Source organism: Blennius ocellaris (assembly GCF_963422515.1).
Source record: "Blennius ocellaris genome assembly, chromosome: 10".
Classification (NCBI taxonomy): Eukaryota; Metazoa; Chordata; class Actinopteri; order Blenniiformes; family Blenniidae; genus Blennius; species Blennius ocellaris.
The window spans coordinates 11,045,453-11,064,855 of NC_137659.1; the positions used below are offsets into that span (position 1 = coordinate 11,045,453).

The following is a 19,403-nucleotide window of genomic DNA, read 5'->3' on the forward strand; positions in this document are numbered from 1 at the left end:
CTGTCCAGGTTCTAGATGTTACAAATTGCAGAGAAAATAAAAAGTGATGTTGCAAGAAAGCGAGAGTGAGGCAACTTGCTCTGCAGAGCATCTACTGTATATCTTCTGTAGACACAAGACTCTCTCCAACCCCGCTAATCTCACCAGGGCCCCATTGGGATAAGACACTATCTGAAGGTAAACATCACCCTCACACCATTGCATGAAGAATTTTATACCTTCGTGACCTGTATGGCTAAAGCAAGACATTTTCTGTGTTCAAATAAGAATTAAAACGCAAAACCTAAAGGGCTGTTAAATCACAAACAGAGGGTTTCTTGTACTAGTTGTGGAAATCAATCAAAAGAAGTTTCCAAATACCTAAAAAAAAAGCTACATTGTTCATTGTAAGACATTACCATGCCGGAGGTGAAGTCATGCTCAGAGCACTGAAGTGCAGTACTCAAATTACAACCATAATAGCAACAATTAGGGTAATGGGCATGCCGACGTATAGGGAATGGAACCACTACCAGAAATAATAATATCACACAGGCAAACCAAGGTTTCAGTCCAGCAGGCTGGTTTGGTGTGGGTGTTGATGACCATGAGAATTACTGCTGAATAGAAATGGGAGATACGGCTGCGTCTTTTGGGAATAGAATAACAGCCTCCGTCTGTCTACCTGTGAATTTTCCAGAGATCAATTATCATGACTCCAGTGATAAATACAAGTAGACATCTCAGCAGTGGTTAATGCTACAGATGCATTCCTGTTATTAAAGTCATAAAATGTAAACCAAACATTATCGGTGTCCAGAAACACAAAAGCAAGCACACACCCACTCAGAAGTTTGCACCAGATGTAACTTCAAGTGTTAGCAGAAGTAGTGAGGTCACTGATGGTCATGGCAGCGATATTTCTATTTTGAGAAAGAAAAACAGGACCATTGCTATTATTTATCACCTATATTAAGGGCTGAGGAAGACACATAAAACTTGTTAAACTTTGGCCACAATGTAATAAAATGTCATGGCAAGGTGCTGCATTGTTCACTAACATATCACATTTGATTACAAACGCTGTATTTCAAGAGGTTGCCTCTCATGTGCTGCAACGAACCATGTTATGATCAATTTCCCGCCGTTGTAAAGTCCTGTGTCAGAGTAATGTAAACCTCTCGATAATGGCCCGGTGTCGGGTGAGGCTTTAAGTTAAAGTTTAAAGGTACTTGAAACCAAAAGCGGGTGAGCAACAGCACAGGCAGCTGTGGATTGAATGACACATGTTTATTTGATAGCCGAGTATTTCTTACATCAAACCTGTGAAACTACTCATTTAATCACCAACAGAACACCATCCATTCAGAACATAACACCTGCCTACCAAAGACTACACTGACTCCTAATACAACACATGCACTCCAAAACTACCCAAGGCCATTTCACAACCTCTGGAACACCACACAACATCTTACTAACCAACATTAAATTCCTGGACACTATTAAATCCCACATGAAAAGTCATGTTTTTACTCATGCTGAATGTGCTTTGTCTGTTGATATTGTTACTGTGATTTTAATTCTCGCTCTCTTTTGCTTAAAAATAACATATACCAATATTATTATTATTATTATTATTATTATTATATTATAATATGTCAAGGAAGACAAAGAAGACAAAGTCAGAATAGAAATGGATTTCAGAAGAGAAATGGCTCATCTTTTCTGCCTCTAATCCTGCATTTCACTAAACCAGTTGGAGACTAAAATGTGTAACCAATATTAAAGCGACAAGAAAAAATGTAATTAAAAGGCAATATTCTACAAGTTAATACCAGCATGTTAAAAAAAAGTCTTCTATCTCGCTGGACCAAACCAAAGGAAAATTGTAAATGAGTTTCTAAAATATCTCTTGAGATACACTGCAGACTCATGCATCGTTTTATGCACATTTTTCTATGAGCTTCAGTTTACTCGACATTAGACAAAATGACTGCTGGACTGGGGTGAGGGCCCTTGTTCATATGATCAAGATTTCTCAATTGTTTCACATTGCATGGAATTTGTGTCACAAGCTCTGCAAATCTTAATATTCAACAACTATTTCTCCTGGCTTTATAACCTGGCCAAACCTCCCACCCAAACAAACGGGATTACAGAGCGTTCCTAAAACGCTGCTTCAATGTGTCTTTACTGGACGGGCCAAGGCGATAGTGGGGATAAATCGTCTGCTGATCAGGCCATCTCCTCAGAGGTACTGAACACTGGACAATCCTCTTGTATAAACATCTTTATCACCTTTACGGCAGTGCTCATTAAACTCCTTACACTAATCTCGCCCTCGCCATTCAACCGTCCTACTGACTGACTGACCCACATTCAGCCTGCAGGCACACACATTTGAATGGCAGTTGAGGTGACTATTTACATGACAAATACTCCAGGCAGACTGTCGGCCTGTGTTGCTATAGTGATGCACCGCAGATCATAACTCATCTCGTGCGTTATTTCTCAGACAGAGCGGAGTGCAAACAGACCGTGGCACAAGCCCTCTCAGGTGAAGGAGTCCGTTTATAGGCACAAAAGCAGAAATGTGTAAACAGTTTACAGTCAGGCTGATCTCTGGCTCACGTGCAGCGTTCAAACTTATTGCGTGAAGGTCTTTGCGGGTGCTTACAGAGCGGCGAGCAATGTTTGGGATTTTTACTCATTCCTTCGTTGACAACTGGGGCAAGTAGGCCAAGAAAAAAAGCAGCTTTTACACCTTGTGACACATAAGAGGTAATTCTGCATGTATGAATCTAAATACCCACAATATATGAAAGGAAGAAGTCAATATTTCAAGGCCTCTTTTGTTTGTTAAATAAACAAACAAATCTTTTCTACTAGATGTGACATTGTTAAGAAACAAATGAGATGTTTTGAATATTCCTCGTCTTTGATTTATAGACAAAGTGCTTTCTATAAGTCCGATGAAGTGCTTGTTCTTGCCGAACTGGACAAAGTGGTTTGACTTTAAAGAAAATAAAAATAAAAACAAACACAGTGATGCATAAAAGTCCAAAGATTTTCAGTTTCAACATGTGAGTCAAATGATCAAGGGGTTGGAAGTAAAACAGTTTGAACATAATAAAGTTGTCAGTTTATTGCAGTCAGTCAGCTACTGCTTCCTGAGTAATTCATCAATTTAATGCACCTTTATTTCAACAAACAAAGCCAAATATTAAACAGTTACAGAGAACTTGGTTTATATAGAACCATAAAGAATAATCAGATAATAGACACAAATTATGTTGTGTTTAACAATGAACAATTTCTAAAATAATACTCATATTTATTCAATTAAAAAGATACATTTTTCCACCAGTAATTGAGACAACTAAATGGTACTACTTAAAGGAACTTTCCTGTACTTGTTTGGATTTTAAGATGAACAAACTGCCTCAATAGACTAAACAGAGTAAAGGGTACAGAGTGAAACTGAAAGTCTTTGTGGAAATTCAACTATAAACTAATCTATTAGAAAAGAAAAAAGTATTAGGGGGAAAAACATTCTGACCTATTTCTCATGAACCTTCTTCCGTGTCAAACAATTAGAAGTCACGTTTTTCTTCAAAACTAACCTGGGGGGGTTACAAAGAGTAAAAGAAAGGGCCATTGCGGAAAGTCGTGCCTGGCCTTAACGTGATGAATTGCCAGCATTCGGACTCAATTAAATCCCCCCGTTGGTCTGTCCTGGTAACAGTTTCTCTGGCAGCACCCTGGCTGAGAGCTAAAAGGCCGCGGACTCATCAGAAGTCCTCCCAACCCACCGGCTGATGTGATTAACTACGGCCCCTCGTACTCCATGTGAGGTGTCAAATGCTCTCGGCCATACCACAGAAGTGATGCAAGACATGTGATATCTACGTTTCAGGGTTTATTTGGTTTAACTTGTGGAATTCATGACCACTGATACAGATCAACTGGATTCATACACAAATACCTCTCTCAAGTTCAGAGTGAGAAAAGTATCTTTGAAGGTGATAACTGCAATAACTCACCTGCATGATAAACGCTTACTTTTGGAGCTGATGATTCTTTAAATCAGAACTTTTTAAAGTATCGGAGAATGACAAAAGTGAATAAAACAAATCATTGTGCTTCTTAGATCAATTTGAAATATTCATTGAGTATTTATACAAGTTCTGCAACTATCTTAACACTAATTGATTTGCAATAAAGGTATTTAATGAGTTTAATCCATTATACTTGGAATAAATTGTATTCTAAAAAGTCTTTCTTTTTGAAAATTAAGTAGAAAAGTCATACTGACCCATGGCTCCAGGATATTTCCTACTGCACGGCCATCCTGAAACTCTATGGCATCACCTGAGAGAAGCCTGACCCACACTTTGGATTCCACCACTTTTAACAACAGGCTCGTTCATTTTCCCATAGATGCTAAAGTACCTGATGTTAGAAGATGTGCTTACAAGAAAGCACGTTCTTTAAAAAAAAAAAAAAAAAAATCTCTGTGTATTCAAAATCTTCTTCAACTTGACATGAATGATCATCAGACTGAAAATCACAACAGTTTCTAGACTTTAAGCATCGTGCAATCATTCATGATGGCCAGATATGCTGAACACACGTTTTTTCTGTTTAAAAAGTATGCACAGAACAACTATAGAACTCTGTATGCAGTGTCTCATACAAAAAAAAAGATAGAATGCTTTACTCTCTGACACTTCATATTTTCTATTACACAAGCATCAGCCACTGATGAATGATGTGCGATCAAAGTGGCCAAATGTAGATTTTCTGTTCAGTAACCGGAGTTTGCAGCAACATCGTGTTTACAGAAAGGTGTCAGTCGCTGCTGATGGAGTAACTGTAGAGCCGAGGGAGGCATGCAGACAGCAATACTCATCCAAAAAGTAAGACCCATCGAAGACAGAGCCAGATAAATGCACTGCGAGGGAAATGAAGACCAGATGGGGGGGAAAAAAAAGCACAAGTGGATCAGAAGAAAATCGCAGGGTTCTCTGACTGACGTGCGGCAGGAAATGTAGAGAGTAGAGCAGAGGGGGAAAAGAGAATAAGCTACACTCTCTAAGTTACTGTGTCACCAGAACACATTCCTGCACATTTGTTATACTTAAAAAAAACATCTTGATCTCCTGCTTGGGTTTCATTTCACTGGAGCTGGACATGAATGAAAGTCATGTAGAGTGTTTATTTTCCTCAGGATTTCTCGTTTATTTTTTTTGCATAATGCACTGGAAATCTGGAATGTCATGGTTGAGCTAATGTACTCTAATAAAATATACTAGAATCTTAAGTTTGGATTTTTTTTTAAATGTAACACTAGAATCTGTCTCATACAAACCCTATACAATATAAGGTTCTAGTATATTTATCTTAATTTTGTTGTTGAGAAAAACATGTTAATTTAATGATAATCTTTGAGTGGCAAATGAAGACACATTCCACATCTAAAGAAATGAGTTTTTGGTGAAGTGTGACGCTATGCTGGCTGGGAGATTGTTTCTTTGCATCCGAGAGCGATCGGGACTTGGAGCTGAACGAAAGTTTTGGCTAAAACCTCATAAAAGTAAACCAGTAAATGTATCTCCCACGTACACACTGCTTCGAATAAGGACTGAAGCAGGTTTGCGTTTCATATAAGAATGTATGTGTGGTGGGATTCCAAAACCACCAGATATGTGTGCTGTGGGAAAAGACGCGTGACACGTGATCTATTCAAAGAAAATGACTGCTGAAATAAATGAGACATTTCATATCCCAAGTCACATCAAGTAACCTTTTCTTCATAAGACTTTAGAATAAAAACAAACATCTTTGTCAAAGATTTGTACTTCTTTGAGATACTGGGGCATGGGAGTGGGGTAATATGTTAGAATGTGAAACGTGATTAGTAGGTTAATCGTTCACCCTGAACATTTCTAATCTTGTTTTGAACCGTGAAGCATCAAGCAAACAGCAGTTTTCTCCACATTCTTGGCCTCTGTGGCCTGCATTCTGCCTCACAGTCATGAGTGGAGAGCCTGTGAAAGTGGAGCAGCAGCTGCCTGTTGCACTCTGTCAGCGGGCCGGCAGCAGACACTGGGACTTGTTAAAATAAGCTGAGCAAGTCATGAGACGAGTTGTGCTCTGCGCTGACACTACCCCAGCTGGGAAAGTCTTTGATCATCCAGGCAAAGAGGAAGAAGAGGAATCTAAGTCTGGATTGTCTATTGTTCCCAGTGAAATATAACCCAGTGTTGTCTCGCTGCTATATATGCTGCACATGCCTTGTTATCTTTATTCGTGGGAGTTTTATCTAAAGTGGTTCGTGGGGTTTGTTTACCACCACAGTGTTTGCACTTTGATTAAGTTTACCCAACCAAGACCATTCAATTGATGTTAGATTTTATGCCCAAACTACTAATATGAAACACAACCAATCTTTTTGATAACCGTCTACGTAAGTGATGGCCACAGTTTTTAACTGGCCCCTCAGATCTTTTCCAATTGACACATCAGATCTGCTCTCATGCACTGCAAGGATGGAACTGGTTTCATACCTCTGCTGATATTTCTGGTTTGAAAGATAATACCTCTGACTTATAGTTTCTCATTTTATATTCAAGCAGCTGTGGGAAAGTGTGTGACACATTCGTGTATTACCAGCAGATCCACACAAACCCATATAGTCAACTAAAATAGTTAAAGGGCCCCAGAAAGGGACTAAATGTCCCACTGGAAAACAAGCTGCGGATTGAAAACACAGATCAGGTCGACTGGCAGCTGACTCACTCATGTTTTACTCAATTTTGTTCGGTCGAGTCAAATCAGTCCCGTGACAACATTAACATGACCGAGGGAGTTAAGCTGCAGAGGAGCACCGATTAGGACTCAGTGTTTAGCTTGGAACTGTTTGTTCAGGCTAACATGAGAGGCAACAGCCAGAAAGAAAATGATTCCAGAAGTAATCAAATCGAGGTTTCGTCTTGAACTTAATAATGTGCATTTTAGCCACCGGGCAGTTGAAAAGTTGATAGCTTTCAAAGAATGGTCCGAGGAGGAGAACTGAAAAATCAAAAGTATATAGAGCTGCCACGAGATTCAATAAAATGTTGATGTTGTATGATTGTTATGTCTGCAATCACATGGCAATCAGGAAACAGAAAGCGGTGCACAATGGCGAATCAGCGAGCACTTTCGCCGCATTTCTGTGCAGAGTTTGCATGTTCTCCCTGTGCATGCACAAATCTTTCTATGGGCTCCTGTGTGCCCTGCCATTGCTTATAGTCAGCAGGGATGAACTTCAGTACCACCATGACCCCAAGTTGGACAAAGGGGTATAGAAGATGAATAGATAGACTGATTCCACAGAAATGTACACTTGACAGTACAACAGCAGTTCAATACTGGAAGTCATGCACGGTTATATTGTTGCATTTTCTATTTGCTTGTAGCATGTCCAAGAAAAACCTAATGGCTCCTTCAAACAGAAGCTCCTGATTTATTGGCGTCTCGATAGCTGCATGAGCAACTTGACATCCGATCTATTGCGACATGATGACGTGTACTGTAAAATTCCAATGACTACCAAAGAAGTTTCTTTACCAAACAATAATACTATGAAACTACTAAAACTACCACTCAATAGGAGTCAATAGACAAATATTGATGGAAATGGAGTGAGAGAGAAATAACAATAACAGAAAATGAGTCTGTCAGTGTGCAAGAAAGAAAGACTGTGAGGTACAGTTCAACTCAGATTCCTGAGTGAGACTGAAAATGAAGAGAGAGAGAGAGAGAGTGTGTGTGTGTGTGTGTGTGTGTGTGTGTGTGTGTGTGTGTGTGTGTGTGTGTGTGTGTGTGTGTGTGTGTGTGTGTGTGTGTGTGTGTGTGTGTGTGTGTGTGTGTGTGTGTGTGTGCACATCCAGTGGAATCTGATGAGGAGACGAGTGAGGCCACCAGTCGACAGCACAGCTGGTTACAATCACAGCAGCTAAAGGACACACACACACACACACACACACACACACACACACACACACACACACACACACACACACACACACACACACACACACACACACACACACACACACACACACACACACACACACACACACACACACACACAGGTAGCCTCCGGGCTAAATTCCCTGTTCATCTCGGTTATGCTAACACAAAAGCAAAATATCTCAAATATTTTCCCAGCAAGCCAGTCACAGCTGAGCCAAATTAAACAGGATACTCAAATTCATGTTCAGTTCAGTGCTTCCCATAAAAAAATAAATGAAAAAATAAATCTGTTGATCATTCAGAAGCAACAAAGCATTTTTCTTGCACCATCATAAGAATTGTCTTTCAGTCAAGTTTGACTTAAAACTTGTGAATTTATTTGTTCATGCAGCAAGTAAATTTTACTTAATATATCTTGAAATAAGATTTTAAATGTAGATTTGAGATTATACTGTAAAATCAAGGACTAAACAAACAAGTAAATATGTTTTTAAACAAGCTAAATTATCTATAATGTCTAAAAATAAGATTTGAAATCTTGGCAAGTTCAAAATAATTTGCATTTACATTTCATACTTCTAGTGATTAAGGGAAAAAGCTTTGCAGCATCAAATGTTGATGCAGTTTCAACACATCAAAATACGCAGAATCCTCTAAACAGGCTGACTGCTGCTTGTGGAGCCAAATGTCCTTGCACATGTGTGTCTCCTTTCTAAGTTACTGAAGCCTAAAAACGTATAGGAGTGGAATAAACAACATTAAAATGGATACAAACCTAATTGTTCTTATTCAATTGCTTCAGAAATCAGCAGGGGTGTTTTCAGGAATTTGGGGCCCCTGACCTCTGATGATAAAAGGCCCCTCATTGAGATCTATCTGGGTTCATGCATTAGCCCGTCACCTCGTCTATCTCTCATCTTTTTAACCTCAGTGACATTTCCAAGAAAGCAAAACCCATAACATGAGAATATTAACCTGCATTTCACCTCTCAAAAGATAAAAGAAAAAGATGACTTGAACTCTGTTTATGCTCTGTTTAATATAATAGAAGACGCTTTGCTTTCACCCAAAAGTGTATTTTCTTGGTCTCCTGGAAATGTTTAATATTTCTGTTCTGTCCTGACAAGACTGTCACTTTACATACAGTCATTATTTCTAAAACAACACACTTTCCTGGAGTCTGTGAGGGCTTACGTTTGTGGAAGCTTTCCTTCGCCAACATGCAAGTGCAGAAGATATGAGGGAGCGATGTTAGAACCCTGCTGACATTTTTAGTCATGCACGGAAAAGAGATGCACAAAATCCTGAGACTGGAAGCAAACTACATGCATTCACAGTGATGATGTTGGGAGTTTTCTACATAAGTGGAACACTGATTTTCCATTTCAAGCATTATATGGATATGCTGCTTCGTGCTATAACTGTTTATGACCTGATACAACTCAGTAACAATAAATCAATCACTCATCATTTTAATGGCTCATACAATGAGAGAACCTTTTCCGCAATAAGAGAATTGGATGACACCATTAAAATTAAGCTTCACTAAGATGCTTTAAGTTAGACTATAAACACACATAGTCAGTTTCCCGGAACTGCACATGGCTAAACATTACTGTCTAGTCATTAGTTACACTTCGTAAATAATGAATTAGTTATATAATGTCATTACTTTTGATGAAATCACTTTCAGTAACTTGTTCCACAATGGTATATAATGGATTACAATTTTGTGAACAAAACTTAATTTATCCATCTAACATACATTTAATATGTTTACTATATTATCATTTAATTTTTACTGTATGCCACAGAACAGCTTTGTATTACAACCTATATTTACACACATTTGTCACATCAACTAATGGCATTACAGAACCAAAAGAATCCAGAAAAATAAGAATCATTTGAATTAGTTGTTACACTTTCAAACTGAGGGTTAATTATTTTTGGTCAATATATGATTATTCCCCCATTGACAACTTAGAGGAACTGTGCTCATTTTAACCTGGTTGGCTATCAACCTCTGCACATCACAGTGTGCTGCAGGCTCTTTGGCTTCAGCTGTGTGTTTACAGCCCTTTCCCTCAGCTCACCACAGCCCACTCCACCAAAACCTCTCCTCTAATTTTCCCCTCTTTGCTTCTCCTGGCTCATAAAGAAGAAGAAAAACGGGGGGAAAAGAAAGGAAAATCCTCCTTCAGAGTGGAGATTGGGCGGCTGTGAATTGATTCCACCATACGGGAGCACTCACATGTGATTGAAGTAACGAGATGACATTTGTCAAAGGTTACTGCGGTACATGTGCGCAGAAACTACAAGGCTGCTTTTGTTCGCAGCTTGTTTTGCTGGAGAAAATGCTAGGTCAGTTTTGTTCATTAATTCATAAGCACGAAACGAGACAGCAATGGTAGAGACCTATTTGTCCCAAATACTCAGAGTTTAGTCGGCTCCCAAACAAATGTCAACAGAAACAAAGCTGCTTTGTTTGCGGCTTAAAGCAAGATGGTGCAAAATTATTCGTATTATACTGTTCCCAGCAGAGTAATACTGTATGTGTACATTTCAAGAGAATTCTTAACATGAATGCATCATTTCCATTATGACCACCCTTGATATGACATGACATGATATTAAAGATAATACAGTAGCATTGACATGTTTCTAATCAGTTTTTGACAACTGAGCTCAGCCAGTTCAAGTCTTCACTGGCGCTGCTTGAGCCACAGGTTGTGTGAGTCCATTCAGTTTCTGTTGTACGAAAAAACTGCATCTCTTCATGTGATCCGGATGATTTTATAATGAATGTGCACCTTGTTATTGAAGCACTGTTAAAGACAAAGTAGTGAGCGGCCCAAACAGCACCTACTTACAGGGAAACAGAGACGGGTGTGTTTTGTAAACGATGCAATCTGATAAACTGCTTCCAGAAAGAGGTGTTTTAACAGACACTGAATGCCACTGATGTGTAAACAAATTGGTTAAATTGCAACAAAAGTTTGTCGTTTTCACTTGAGAGCATCGTATAAACTGTGCCTTAGATTACAAAACAGTCTCTGCGGTCAGACGTATTGTTCTTTTTATCACATGGGAATGGTGGGAGGTAGGGTTGAGGTCAGATCTGAGGTTTTATTTTAAAAACGATAAGCACCTTGTGATACATTTTATTACATGAAAAGTGCTCCATGAATGAATCCATAATGACAGGGCATGTTGTGCTGTGTCTTTACTGTTGTCCCTGCTAAAACATTTTTGGGGGGATAATAATGTAAAATATGTATATCAATGACAATTCGACAGGATTCAAAGCTATCCATTTCCTCTCACAACTTGGACAACACCGTTACTATTGGAGCCAAGAGCTCACACCAAACTCTGAATGCAGCCACCAACAACATCTAAAACCAGCCACTGAGCAAAAGAAGAAAAAAAAAAAAAAAAAAAACCTTTAATCGTATCTGGCAACCTGTTGCTCTTGGCATCCCAACAAAGGGCTTCGTTAAGCACCGTCCAGGTTCTAACAAGCTCCGATTCAAAGGGACTTAGAGACTTGTCCACTTGTTTAGGTTTGATCACCTGCGCTTTTCATCCCCTGGTCAACACTGCAGCCGTGAAGAAACAAGAAACAGAGCGGTGAATCTCGAGAAAAACACAGGAGTACTGAGGACTGTGTGAAACTTCATGCAGGAAAATCCACTTGTTTGTTTGCGTCTGCTGAGAAGAGATTCTGTTTATGAGATCAGATCATTTTGGGCATTTTGTCACAAACGAGTTCAACCCTCTGTATAAATTCTCCAGTGGCAAACTTCTGTATGAAAAGGAAAAGCTCAAATTTTGAAGAGGCCCAATGGAAAAGCTCAAATTTTGAAGAGGCCAAATGCCAATATCAAGTAATCAACAGACAATAAATTCCCTCTTTTAATAGATAAACGGATGCCAGCACAAAGCTCTCATGTCGCATCACCGCTTAAAGAACCAACACTGCATGTGAAGGACTGAGTGCAGCGCAGCCGTTAGCATGGAAGTGACAACGTGGGAGGGAATGTGGGAAAATGTGTTTATTAGGGCAGTGACTTGTGCCTGTGCTGGGAAATGGGACAGCACTACTTTGGGGGCTTCCATGGAGAACAATAGATGCAGATGTTTGTGTACCATGGCACAAAATGGCCATCTTTGTTTTTAATTAATAGAAATTAACACTTGAATCATATTCCCCACAGTCTTTTGTAGTCAATATGACGTTTTTGGCTTTGTATGTGGTATTCATATTGCAACACCAGGAAAAAAAAAAAACAGTCCTATGGGGTTATGTTTCCTAAAACCGGTCATGCATAACCTCCCGTGTCTGAACACGTGTTTCCAGTATGTTGAGTATATTCAGCCCAGCGCAGTTCAACTTATCTTTCAATCAGTTTTAAGATGTGACTTTCACATGAGTAAAGCTCAAGCTTCATGTCCTGACGTTTGTAATAACTCAGAGACAAAAACCAACATTTTTCTGACAAGATCTCTGCAGGGAACATCAGTACAATCACTCCATACCACAAATGTCAGAAAGTCTTATATTCACATACAGAATGGAAAGAAAGTCTGACTGTTCAATGTCGCCCTTTGGGATTGCATTATCTCTTTCATAAAAAAAAAAATATGACAAGTCTGTCTGACAGGTTTGTCTGCTTCACTTTCCTGTTTGCATCTAGATAGATATCACTCTTATTATAGAATGATGGAACTGCATTCGCCATTCATATGAGATTATATCATAAAGCTGTAAAATGAAAGTAGTCCCTTCCTGACAAAATGAGTTCCTCAAGTAAAACATACATAGTTCAGGTGGTATTCAGTGTGCTTTTTTTTCAAGCTTTATGTCAGAGGTTAAAGTTTAATGGTGTGAAGTTACATTTCACACCATTTCTGTAGGGAACTTACATAGATGTGTCTCTGCTGGTAACGCAGGAAGAGGTTGTGCATGATGGCACCATCATGAAGGTCTTCCAATGCCGCCATGTCCTCCACGCCCGTGATGCTGCTCTGGTGCATGGGCTGCACCTTCTGCCTTGTGAGTGCATTCTGTTTGTATGTGTATACCTAGAACAGAAAATGACAGATACAAAGATGTTAAGTCAGAGCAGATATGTCTAAAACCGATACAGAAAAAAAGAAGGAAAAATAAAAAACAGCATCACAACATTGATGCAACTGGTAAGCATACAAAACTTGTACAGCAACGAGTAGCCCTCAAGTCCTACAGAGATTCTGTAAAAATGTATTCAACCTTCAATTACATCTTTTTCATGCTTAATTTTTCAATTTCAAGTTTTCTCTCCTTAAAATGAGTATGTCCTCCCAAAGGCAACGTTTCATCCCTACACCTCAGCAGCTTCCTCTGGTGGTGTTTATAGTAGAGTTGATCCATGACAACTTCCTCCTGTAGCATGACGACAGTCACGGACCGTTTATTCACGAGTTAAAGGCCAAACAAAAGACTTAAAGGTCAGTAAAAAAACAAACATCTTTGTTCATTCTATCTGTCCACGGTCCAAAATATGAAACGGAATTAAGAATAATTGTACATTTTGCATAACAGAGACTGAACATGTGGGTAGAATGTATTGTTTTGATAAACTAAGGTATTGATAGTAATCATGAATTCAGTTCATTAATCAGCTGATCCTTCCTCTTGCTGATCAGTTAAACTATATGGTTTACAGCTGTCAATACACTGATGGGCAAAATTCGCTAACAAAGGTTATACCTGAGTTTTGCTGGTAAACAACCTGAATCATCTGTAGTTTTCTAGTTTTGGCTGTGGTTTGATGAGGCAGGTAGTTTTATGGTCATTAAAGAACTTTCAGAGACACAGTTCTTTCTCTCCTGGTTTGAAAAAACTTCCTTACAGTTTATATCACGTATATATACAAATACACAGATAAAACTTCATTTAGTTCTATTTCATGTGGAGGACTTTGTAGCTTCTGTTGGGTTTTTTATACAAATATTTCCTTTTAAAGGGTTTTGTCCTTCTAGAGTAAAGGCGAAGGACAGCTAACAGATTGGAGCTCATGCTTCAGTCAAAACAATTGTACTGAAGTCAAAACCTAAACAACACATACCAGAGACGATCAGTTTTTCTACTGTGACCAGAGATGTCAAAAACATCTTCAACTGGCAGGACGCTGGCTTAAAATTCAACATTGTAACATTGTACCTATATATAATGCATTTTCAATGTATCATGCCTTTAGCAACAAGCACAATGAAGTTTCATGAATTTATTTCTATCCGCAAATGAGCCTTCATTTTCCAGGTCTACCGATTGTGGTAATGGTGTGACAATGAACTGCCGCAGCGTAGCAATGAACAATAATTATCATCTCAAAATACAGCACCGTCAACAATCTCTACAGCATGTACACAAAGAGGCAATTATTCAAACCTGCTTCCAACGGTCACCGCAGTGCCAACAGTTTAGACCGCAACACGCTCGAGTCGTTAAAAGAGGAGCCGGTGAGGTTAATTCAGACCAGACCTCAAATTATCATTGCTCTGCAGGAGGTCTGCAGCTCCGCAGGATCACCGAGGGGGAGCTGCTCAAAATGATGATCCATCACTGCAGGGTGGTCTGGAAAGGCAGCAGCAGCAGATCAAATCTCTCGGCAGACAGATCGAGCTTTATGTAACTTATCACTTTTGAAAGGAAAGAAGCCTGTAATCCAACCGAAGATGCAAGTTGTCCTCATCTTCAGTCTGAGCTCCTTGATGAAGTTTGACTTTGTCAGACTTTCAACAAATTGTCTTGGGGGTTTAGAAAAAGAATAGCAACTGAAACCTGGTGCTGCCTCAGCTTTTCTTCAACAAACAATACCACAGAAAATAATCACTCAAAAGAACACACAGGAGAAGGATCAACATGTCCCACATATTTGAGAAGCTCATAAAGTCGGTGACCCTTTATCTGAAGTCATTGAGACCGAGAACAGAAATAAAATGTAAACAAAAAAGGAACCTTGCTCAGTGTATTTGCAGGCTGACATACAGACCACTCACACACAAGCCTGTCTATAGCTGCTCGGTGGCCGACCATCGCCAGGAGGCTCGAGACAACTCTTCCCAAAGAAAGCCAGCCTCTGTCTGAGGAGCGAGTCTCTTCTGACCTCACTCCCCACACTCGCACACATTAACACCCGAAATGCCCCCCAGCATCCTGTCAGGCTTCATTTCTCACATTCCTCCCTCAGTGAGGCTTCAGGGGTAACTGGACGTCACAGACATCAAGATGGATGAAATATGATCAAGTCTTTCCCGAGAGACATCATCAGCGATGCATTCACAGCCCGTCATTGTTATGGTGAGTTTATTACTCCTGTCTGTTCAGGTGACCTCAGCATTTTCATTAAAATAATACAATTTTGTTAAAGTAAAAGCTATGTTGCAGATATGAACTTTACATAGAAAAGCCTGGAGGTCAGATTATGACAAACTGGGACATTTACTAGTGACATGCTTGTTTTCTTTATTTTGCAGCAAGCTACATGAGGAGTTTTAAGATGTTCTCAAATCTGTTGTGTTGCAGAACAAGTCCTGCTATGATAAAGCACTTTATAAACCAAACCAATCACACTAACACTGCATTGATGAGACCAGAGACGTTACTCCTCACAAAACTTGAAAAAAGAAAGACTTCATCAGGCTCTGTAACATAGCCGTTAACGAAAAAAATGGAAGATTCTGTCGGTCCCAAGCCTGTAAAAGTAGCTACAACAACAGATGGTTTCCATGCCCCCTTTCTCCCAGTCATGATGTGTTTGCAGCACCATAACTGTGGTTGAGCAGCCTTTCCCATGAGCACAGGTTGTTCTCACTCTGTGACCTAATTAGCTTTCTAATTGGTCCAGTTGTCTTTGTGGCGATGATGAGGGTCCACGCCTTGAAAACAAAGCCATGGGGCCCGGGCACTAAGCCTCGCGACAGATGCTAACAGGAGTAAATCTCTTCGAAACAAAGCCATTAGACAGCATCACTACAGACAAGGAGATGGGGTGGGAGGGTTGTTGGTGCCCTGTTGGATCAACAGGCTCCGTTTCTGGATCAGTCAGGATGAACTCTGTTGTTTTTACTTATGTGGATGAGGAAAGTCGTTCCAGATCTATGCTCAGGGATATGAAAATGAACAAATTACATTTGTATGCATATACTTCTGCTAAAGTATTGTCATATAAATAATAAGAATTTAGTTTGTTCGCTTTGTGAAGCAATGACACATCCTGTAGCGTGCTCATTTTAGGCAGATTGTTTCAAAACGATATAATATTCAATGCCTGTTGAAGCTCCTTTTTTGAAGTTTAATCATCTTTTAATTCCTCATGATATATGAACTCAACAGTCGATACCAGATGATTCATTTCATAAAGTTATGGCTACCAGTTTTTACTTTATAAACTTTTTTTTATCATTTACAAAAATTCTGCTTTTCACAAGGGAAAATAAGAAAATCTCAATTAGAAGTATAATTTTTAAACCTGTTGATTAAAATGATAAATGGCTGGACGAACGATTTCTCTGGTATTTATTAATTTAGCTTCATTAAAAATGTGAAACTTTTCTGCTTGTTCCTCTTTTGTTTACACATTTTAATACAGAAAAAAACCTGTTGTGCCATAAATGACAGTAATCAATGTGCTTGAATGAAAAGTTTAGACTTGAACCCTAAAAGTCTGAAATTCTGAGGGTGTGGTGACAGAGAAACAAGTGACGTCATCAGTCCGAGGCCTCTCCTAATCTCCTCAGGGTCATGGGGTCACAGTTATATTACAGAGATCACTGAAATTGTGCACCTGAGGCTCTGACTACTTTGCTGGTGGTTGACTTGTGTTCATTAAAGTTTCCACCTGAAACTCGGACTGCAATCCCTTCAAGTGTATCAGTGGCACGCACCCAAAAGGCTGGAGGCGGCTAATTACTTCAATAACATTTAATAATCACTCTGACTTTCAGGTTGTAATCAGTTTGTCACACGAGGAGGAATCAAACTGTTCATTATGTGTTGTTAGAAGGGAAAAGTGATACCTTCCACCCCCTGAGTGCCCCTCACTCTCCTTGATGGAGAGTTGAACAGGTAACCTTGAGCTCCCCCCCCCCCATCATCATCATCAAAAGCAGCAGCTGCTCTTTGAATCACCATTCATCTCCTGGCGCATTGTCCTGCAGTCAGAGAGGGAGGAGGAGACTGTCTGCACCGTCAAAAACACTGAAACATGAGCAGGACAGGAGAAGCCTCGCGGCCTCTGCCAGCAGACACACTCGCAAGCATATATCACACACCAACATCCACCACAGACAGTCACTCAAAGCTGTAATGTATGTAACACACCACAGTGATCAAGGGTAATTTATTGAATTACTTTCTGGTTAGTTAACTGTCTTAGAGTGTTTAGAATGAAATCTGAAGTTAATATTCAGTCAAATATATGTTCATCAGCCATTGGTGCACTGGGCATTTACTTTAAAAAAGTTTTCACTCTTTTTGAGATGTCTCGTTTGATTCTAGACTTGTACGTTTATATATTCTTTTCAATGCTTTTTGGATTTTTCTCCTTGTGCCGTCATCCAGTGTCTCTAAAAAAGTGTGTCTCTGTGTGACTATTTGTCTCTCTGCATTTGCCCTGTGATGGACTGGTGTCCTGTCCAGGGTGTATCCTGCCTTTAGCCCACAGTCAGCTGGGATCTGATCCAACTCCCTGCCACCATGAATTGGCTGAAGCTGGCTGGTTGGCTGGGGTGTGAGGTGTTTAAAGACTACAGACTGATAAAATGAGAGCTGGACAAAGGATTTCTAAATCATTTTAGATGTGAATATAGAAAAAGACACTCAGAAGATAAAGCAAATTCAAATGTAAGCCAACTAAAACTATGGAGTTAAACATATTGAAAAAAACATGTTCCTAATTATCAGCAGTCAACTTGGTTGCTTAGATACGAGAACCATATGTTGAATAATTTGAACATAACTATAAATTCATTATGACAAACTTAAAACAATGTTTTGTGAATATTTTCTCATTTAAAATATGTAATTATAGTTAAGGCAGTGCCTTTGAACACTACCTGAAATGGTAACAGAGTACAGAATTATATTATAAGAGGATATTTCTGTTCACTTGATGCTGTAACATAACCAGAACGGATTCAATTCAACAAATTCACATTTGGACACATTATCTTCGAGAATAGCTGTGAAAGACCTTTAGGTGTTTAATTTCCTTTCTTATGCATGGTACAACTTCATGCAAAGCTATTTACTACAAATGACAAGGATAAACTTACAATATAAATCACCTGTACCTAAAATAACTAATCTAACTCGAAGAAAAGGATTAGAAAAGCGGTTTGATTTGTAAAGCAATATACTGAAGCCACTCTCTAAAAAGAGAATTAGTACCCTGCTACTTTGACTGTGATCCAAAATCCAACCAGAACCAGCTGATTAGGAATTGAAAAGGAAATCAAGAGTTGCTGTCAGAGTTTATTATTCTCTCTGTCTCTTGAAATGCCGTAGTGGTACGCTACTAAAGATATCTATAGAGCATCCACGTTTGACAGTTCCAGTTTTTGAAATGGGAAAACACCAGCCTTTCTTGGGTTTTACTCATGTGTCTCTCTGTGGCTGCCGCTCAGCACCGACTTCACTCACAAAGAGTAACATCTGCTCTGTTGCTGCTCAACAGGTGACATCCATCTCCTGTTACACACAACAGGTGACAAGCAGCCAAACGCTTACAGGCTTACACATAGCCAAACACACACACACACGCAAACAACACTGTCTACATACACGAATGTCTAATAAGTTAATTTCACACGTGACCACTGACAGGATCTTATTTGCATGAGTTCAACCGTCTCCCCGCGAGACTCCCCCGCGAGACTCCCCCGCGAGACTCGGTCTTTCAGAGTTGTGCTCATGGGATAACTAAACTGTTGGGTTTTGGCTTTAGACCTGCAGCTTCTCTGTTGCAGGACAGTCGAGGGAGCTGCTTCTCCATAAGACACTCAGGAATGAAGGTCACACAAAGTCTCGTGCTGCCGATATTTCTCAATCAGCTGAACCAATTCAAACCCTTCTGCACATGATCTGTAATGTTATTTACATCAACTGAAGGAGCTGACCGTGACATTAAAGTGAAACATGAAAAAACAAGGGAGTGAATCACATTTAAACATTTAAACATTTTAAGTATTTAAAGTATCTGCTTGAGGCCATCACTTTCAATTCTGCAGGCATCACAAAATTGGAATTGAGCATCAAGATCTGCAGTATGAACATAGTCGAGGTAAAATCCATTTAGAAATATCATCAGGATAGAAATACTGAGATAATGCTAAGTAAGTATGCCATGTTG

The 19,403-nt window shown here is 39.4% G+C and overlaps 1 protein-coding gene across 1 annotated transcript in view; it reads right to left on the reverse strand.

Annotated features, from left to right (window-relative positions):
- The window catches only part of myo10 (myosin X), a gene marked incomplete at its 5' end in the record, with an annotated part of 103,027 nt that overhangs the window by 50,339 nt on the left and 33,285 nt on the right, over positions 1 to 19,403 (reverse strand). The window contains one exon of the mRNA XM_080503718.1: positions 12,934 to 13,092. Within this exon, the coding sequence (XP_080359844.1) occupies positions 12,934 to 13,092 (159 nt within the window). The remainder of the gene's footprint in view (positions 1 to 12,933; positions 13,093 to 19,403) is intronic.